Here is a 7,500-nt window from a genome sequence, read left to right on the forward strand (position 1 = left end):
AGATCATTCGGTGCAGCTTACAGCGTTGCCCTTCTTAAGATCTAAGCCCCTGTAGTTTCTGAGTACATGCCCGCGAGGATGTTCACACTTTTTCGGGGAGACTATTTCCAGGCCGCCCAGGTGTCCGTGACGCCATAATAATGTCATTTGAATCCTGCCATTGCATAAGCCATGCGGCGATCAAGCCCAATCAAAATATAATTGTCGAGTCGTTCAGATCTGGCGCTCGTGAGCACGATTTCCAGACGAAGCGGACATCAATAGGCTATCTCATTCAATGTTGTGTAGGGTATGACTTAATCTACTATTGACGTATTGAGTAGCGTATCCACTAAACCGGGAAATTGTGTTATTTAGAGCAGTCTTTTCCACTTTAAGGTATGCCAATAGTCATAATCGTGCTTATTTTGTCATATCTTGTTTCTTATCTTCTTGTTGTTTCTTGCTTGTTTCGAGATCTTCAAATTTGGAACATTCCCTTAAATGAAGTAGGTACGTAAACAGAAAAAGGATGAAGGAAGAAACGTATCAGAATGAGACCAGAGCCGTCGCACAAAAGCGGGCCCCATGATCCCATCGCCGGCCCCCGCAGCGTTATCCCCATTCCTTGTCCGGAAATCTCCATTCTCGTGAACTGGTCCAGGTACTCACGCCATCCCATGTCGCACAATGGCCTTATCTTCCCGGGGGCGGCACTGCTGCCTCGCCACTTCCCAAGGAGGCCTTTGCCGGCTGACCTGACCCTTGCGCGCCTGTCGGCGCCGTCGGCCGTCGCATCTGCGTGCCGACGCCGGCGAACGGAGCTGCGAGCAGTGGCGGCAGTTCTCTGATGACACCGCCTCGGCCGTAATGCCAGACGGCGCTGATGAAGTGGATGGGGGGGGGGGGGGGGGCGTCACCCCACTTTGAGGCGGGGATTGGCCTGACATTGGTGACATTCTCAGCCACCGGGGGAGCCGGAGGGCGCGCGCCGTCGGGAGCGGTCGCGATCGCTGGGGCTGAAGCGCACGGAGACGCCGCTGCTGGCAGCTCTGCCAGCACCCTCAGCACGGCTGCTGATAATGCTTAGCGGCGGCTGACAGCTGGCGACAGCTGGACAAGGTCGCTTGGCAGGAAGACTCCGTTTTGCAATGGGGTGTCCGAGCTAATCAGGTAATGCGAGCATGGGAAATCCTTCAGACTGCTTCAGAGGTGGTCGAAAAAATACTGGTCAGCACCAGCGGAAAAGCCCTGTTGAGTGCTGTTCGGGACCAGTGGGTGGCTACTGTAACAGCTAGCTAGCCAATGTAAGACGTTTGAGTGAAAAAGAGCCGATCCGAGTGGATACATCCTCGGAGGCCAATTACTGGCATCAAACCAATCAAGTTCCAACGATCAAATCCTAGCGCACAGCATATTCTGTCAGAACGTCATCTGAACAGGCGATCAGCAACCGTTCGACTGCTGACCGTGCCTGATCAGCGCCGGCCACGCCACGCGAGACATCTGGAAGTCATGCGTGGTCCAGTTGCTGCAACACGGCCAGCCCCGGCAGAGCGAAGCACCAGCAGCTGGTCAGCGCCAGCGGGGCTGTTGCTGACAGCCGGTCAGCTCTGGTGTAACAGCTGCTGATGGCGGGGGAGTCTGCGCCGCGAGCCGGCGCGCTGCCAGAGCCGCCCGCCATTGGGCGTCGCCCGTGCACGCGACACGATTGCCCACGATGCGCGGCCGCCACATAAAATCCGGTAGCCGCGCGATCAAAACAACTGCCGTCTGGTCAGTCGCAGCCTTCTGCCGGCCGGTTTCTAGTGTGGGCCTCCAGAAATCTCGTTTGGGCCTCGCTTGTTACTTTGTGACTGGAGGTCGTCAAAATCAGTATTGCTTATCTCAAAACGACCTCCACAACAACGCGAAATATGACGATGACATTGAAACTTAAGTAAGTTGCATCACGAGTCAAATTCGTTACATAACCTGTCATCACATTCTAATCCGTGAATACTTGTCAAAAACCTGTGTCGGGATCGCTGACGATCTACGCGCTCACATGCAGAACCTCAGCGCCGTGTCCTCAACTTGTTTCGGATTGCTCATTTCATGCCCACAGCACATGCCTGCACTGCATATTGTATCTGCATAACATGCGGATTCCGTGAGCCCAGAAACGGAATCCGCCATGTAAAAGGTACGGAGTCGATCTGCAAACACGACGAAACTCATGATACAACTCTGGGATGCTCCCGTGCCGTTAATGCGCGTGCAGTGTCTACAGATGACTTCATAATTATAATGACGTCCACAAAACGTATGCAGTTGGAGTGTCATTGTCAAAGCGGTAAATGACACAAGTGTCGCACTTTGACACCTGGCGGAAGGAGCCTCTGCCTCGGCACACGCGCTGTAAGGGATGGCAACAGACTTTTGACAGCAGAGTGTCTTCACCCAGTCCCCTACCCCACGCCCACCCCCATCGGCCTTCCGTCGATTTGCCAGGCACGGTCATTTGCCTCCCGTCTCGCGGACAAGCGCGGCCACGCCCACGCTATCTACGCTATCCTTTCCGCTGACGACGGATACCTGGCGGCTGTGGGGTTTCCAGCCAGGCACATCCGGCATGGACGGTGGTCTTAGCAGGATGACTGACTGCGCAGCGGAAAAAAGCCTTCGCGAAAACGCCGACGGCAGGGGAGTCTACGACTTGTGATTGCGCACAACAAAGTGTTAGCCGCGGTGCGCTGACGTGCGTGTCTCGCATCTCGGAACTGCCCGCTGTCCTGCACCTCGGAACTGTCCGCTGTCCTGCATCTCAGAGTGGTCCGCTGTCCTGCACCTCAGAGTGGTCCGCTGTCCTGCAACTCGGAACTGTCCGCTGTCCTGCACCTCGGAACTGTCCGCTGTCCTGCACCTCGGGACTGTCCGCTGTCCTGCACCTCGGGACTGCCCGCTATCCTGCAACTCGAAACTGTCCGCTGTCCTGCACCTCGAGGCTGTCCGCTGTCCTGCACCTCGGGACTGTCCGCTATCCTGCACTCGGAACTGTCCCTCTGTCCCTGCACATCGAGGGCTGTCCGCTGTCCCTGCACCTCGAAGCGGCCCGCTGTCCTGCAACTCGGAACTGTCCGCTGTCCTGCACCTCGAGACTGCCCACTTTCCTGCACCTCAGACCTGCCCGCTGTCCTGCAACTCGGAACTGTCCTCTGTCCTGCACATCGAGGCTGTCCGCTGTCCTGCACCTCGAAGCTGTCCGCTGTCCTGCAACTCGGAACTGTCCGCTGTCCTGCACCCCGAAGCTGTTCGCTGTCCTGCACCTCGGAGCTGTCTGCTGTCTCGCACCTCGGAACTGTCCGCTGTCCTGCACCCCGAAGCTGTCCGCTGTCCCGCACCTCGGGACTGTCTGCTTGTCTTGCACCTCGGTAGTGTCCGCTGTCTGTCCCGTCCGGCGCATACTCAACATATGGGGCGCAATCGCCGTGTGCAGGGCCCTGTGGGTGAGCTCACCGCGAGTCACTCGACGTCTGGCCTGCCCACAAAGCGACCTTGGTGCGCGTGGGACGTAAAGGCAAAGTGGTTAGCGCATCCGGCTCCCACGAGGGGAGCCCGACTTTGCATCTCGGTTACGTCATGGTCCAGAGCGGCGATGTGGCCTTTTTAACAAAAAAAGAGGCGTGAGTTACGGCACTCGCCGTCGGTCTGGTCTGGTCTGGATGGTCTGGATGCCCTGGTAACCGAGCCCAGTGTAAACTGCACTCTCTCGTACCGACCAGCGCATCCTGCCGCCGGCAGGCTGTCGCTCTGCGATCTGTGACCTGCGCCCGAACCAGACGGCCGGCACCCGAGCTCAGGCCACCCTCTCCCAGGGGCTGTTCCGATCGGCACCCGAACCAGACGGCCGGCGCCCGAGCTCAGGCCACCCTCTCCCCGGGGATGGTCCTGCCCGTCAACCCTACCCAACGCCGGCGCCCGAACTCATCCATTCTCTCCCCCCCCCCCCCATCTCTCTCTCTCTCATTCTTTCTCTCTCTCTGCGTCTGACCTAGACGGCGCGGCCGCCCTCGCTCAAGGCCACCCCCCCTCTCTCTCTCTCAGCGTCCGACCCAGACGGCCGGCGCCCGAGCTCAGGCCACCCTCTCCTGGGGCAGGTCCGATCGGCACCCGACCCAGACGGCCGGCGCCCGAGCTCAGGCCACCCTCTCCTGGGGCTGGTCCCGATCGGCACCCTGACCCATACGGCCTGGCGCCTGATCTCCAGGCCACCCTCTCCTGGGGCTGGTCCGATCGGCACCCGACCCAGAACGGCCGGCGGCCGAAGCTCAGCCACCCCTTCCTTGGGCAGTCCCGAACGGCAACCCGACCCAGACGGCCGGCGCCCGAGCTCAGGCCACCCTCTCCTGGGGCAGGTCCGATCGGCACCCGACCCAGACGGCCGGCGCCCGAGCTCAGGCCACCCTCTCCTGGGGCAGGTCCGATCGGCACCCGACGCAGACGGCCGGCGCCCGAGGTCAGGTCACCCCCTCTCCGACCGGTCCGTGCGGTGACCAGTCCGGGCTACTCACCGTCCTCGTTGCCGTCCGCGTCGCGCGGCGCCGCCGTCATGGTGCCTGGCAGCTGGAGGCGCACCGTCTCGTTGGCCTGCCGTCCGGTGACCACCTGGAGCGCGTCGTCCCACTCCCACGGGCACTCGGCCTCCTCGAACGAGCACAGCAGCCCTGCCGAGCACGAGCACAGTGCACTGGCCAGCAGCCACAAGCCGGCCGGGCCGCCGCGCGCATGCTGCCCCGGCCGTCGACGCGCGCTGGCGGCGCGCGCGCCCGTCGCCGCCGACGGGGGACGACTGGCGGCGTCGGCGGCGTCGAGCACGCCGGCGCCCGCACCAATATGGATCGGCGCGCCGCGCCGGGCCGAGAGCAGCGGAGGTGCTGGCTGACACGCGGCGCCGCGGCGCGACGCGTGGGACCGACGCACGGGCGGCATCGGGCGAAGCGCGCGCGTCGGCGCCGGCACGTCAGGCGATGTCATCAGGCGGCGGTGCTAATGACGTCAGCTGCTACCAGCGACGGCATGTGATCTGATGATTGCGGGCGGGACTGTGGCGGGGCAGGGCGTGCTACACGCCGCATTTCCCAGACGGCCTTGCGGTAGGAGAGCGGCTGATAGACTGGAGAGATCAGCGCCACAGAAGACCCGTCTGGCCACCAGACACTGCTAAATGAAGTCGTCTTTGATAGCGCTGAGCGCGTGACAACATGGGCATCGCTCGAGCTGTTGGTTAGCCCGACGCTGAATGTGAAATCCAGCATATGAGGCATGGGTATAAACGTACACCTCCACTTACCAATATACATCAATGCATGCACACATTCACGTATATAATATATATATATATATATATATATATATATATATTGATGTGTACATCAGAGCACATTACGCAATTGTAATCAAATAAATCAGATAGGCGTCGAAGGAGCAGGATGTGCTTTGTGAGCCGAACGGAGATGTAATGGGTTGTATGCCAAAGAACATGCAAAAAAGCCATAGGGCACCCTTTTTTGTAGGAGTAAGGCCCTAATCCGAAATCCCCGCACGCTTTTCATGGTCACGCCCGCATAATTACATTAGACGACCAGGTCCAATTTCGAAGCCTTCTCCGAAGATCTACCATTAAAACTGCCTCAATCACGAAGTGGATCCAAATACGGTTACGCCGGCCTCACTTTACTGATGAGCCACCCCGGCGAAGGGATGGGGACACCAAACACCGAACGCCGGCCGCTCGTTAAGGAAGGACGGCATTCGTAGCCATCGCGAACGGCGAACTCAATCGGCAAGGTCGTTTAGAGGTCAGCGCAACGCACATGCCATTAGCGACATGCCAACAGGTGCCGAGTTGGAGGTGTACCGAGCTCGCGCTGATGTGCGTGCGCTGTTTAATCCTCGCGCCACGGGATTCAGCGGCCAGACGCGTCCCACTGGCGGGGGGGGGGGGGGGAGGGGCGAGATTTGCGACCCTGTCTGCCTCCAGAACTAATGCAATTTGAATCACGCGCCAATACAAAGGTGAACGGAAAACGCTTCTAAAACACTCACTACGTTTGGTCTCAATGTCAAAGTTCAGATCAGACATATCAAGAGTAAAACAATGCATCGGGGCTTCAAGACTGCACCCGAACAGAGGCACGTAGTTCATCCTTCCAAAGCAATAAGTTCGGTCAGACAGATCAAAAGTGAATCAATGCATCGAGGTTTCAAGACTGCACACGAACAGAGGCACGTGGCTCATCCTTGCAACACAATGCTGCGATAGACACCGGCACAAATATAGAGGCTTGTGTGCAGCTGCCTGCACTCGGCTTCGGCTGGCCTGGTCTGTCTGGGCGCTGGGGTGGCCGGCCGGACCTGGCCTGGCCGTTCAAGTCCGTCCGGCTGGTCTGGGCTTGGGTCATCCTGACCGGCGCGATGCGCCGGGGCGCAGCCGTGTGTGGTGCTAAATGATTGGCTCGTGGTCACGTGACCGCCTCTGGGTCAGGCCTCCGGGCACGGGGAACGGTATCGGACTGGCAGAGCCGGGCGAGCACCGGTGTGCCAGATGCCGGCGTCCAGTGGATCTAAGGGCTGAAGTGCCTAGTATACCACGTACGACACGCGTCGCAGCCGACTTTGACCATACGAATGCTAAGTAAACGCATAAGTCAAGGTTAGGTCAAACAAAATCAGCATAGTAGTCTTTTCATTTAATTTTTAATTTTTTGTTTTTTTATTAATTTCATTCATTTAGTCATCATTTCTATTTGATGAGTGTAACGCAGCGAAAGATTTGCAAGTGCGCACCTGGGTGACTGTGGGAGCCAATCAAGGTCAAATTAAGGTCAGGTCATAGGAGGTCATATAACACGTGCTCCGGGGCTATACGTGACAGCACATTGCAGTGCAAATGTTTTTTCATTGCATGATCTGGCCATTTGAAGCGATAATATAGTCAAGGTCGGACGGCCGCCTCAGTCATGAAAGGATTTTGAAATTGGCAAGCTACATCCTTGAACCAAATACAAATATAAGACCTGGAACTTTCCGGCTGTATGCATGACTATCGTTTCCACTGCATCACTTTGTTTTGTTAACGTTTGAAAACTTGTGATTTGCTATCATGTTTTGAAAACTATTACATCTTTCAAATCCTTTCTTATAGCATTCCACACTGCCTAACTTTAAGAAGATTGCAGTTTTATGGATAGAAGATAGCAGGATTGCAGATTATGTAATGTTCCGCCGTTTGGTACTCAGCTTTAGGCATTTTGCACCATAAATATACATATTAAGCAACGAATTGGACATTTTGTGTTTTCGTAATGCAAACCAAGCGTAGTGAAATCACTGAAACGTTACTTCACGTCACGTCACGTCACGCTACTTCCTTTTATTGGACACTAAAGAAAGCAATATATTTTCCTTTGCAGTTTTGTTAAATTGACCTGGAAGAGGATACTGAACATTTGGTGTTATACCTTCATTCCGTTTTGAGAC

At 57.0% G+C, this 7,500-nt stretch overlaps 1 protein-coding gene across 1 annotated transcript in view; it reads right to left on the reverse strand.

The window, feature by feature from the left end:
• LOC119094533 (ALK tyrosine kinase receptor) overlaps positions 1–4,738 on the reverse strand; it is a gene marked incomplete in the record, with an annotated part of 83,807 nt that extends 79,069 nt beyond the window's left edge. The window contains 1 exon segment of the mRNA XM_037217592.1: positions 4,533–4,738. Coding sequence (XP_037073487.1) covers positions 4,533–4,572 — 40 coding nt within the window.
• Positions 4,739–7,500: the final 2,762 nt, after the last annotated feature.

Source organism: Pollicipes pollicipes, unplaced genomic scaffold (assembly GCF_011947565.3).
Source record: "Pollicipes pollicipes isolate AB1234 unplaced genomic scaffold, Ppol_2.1 Scaffold_4002;HRSCAF=4701_pilon_pilon_pilon, whole genome shotgun sequence".
Lineage (NCBI taxonomy): Eukaryota > Metazoa > Arthropoda > Thecostraca > Pollicipedomorpha > Pollicipedidae > Pollicipes > Pollicipes pollicipes.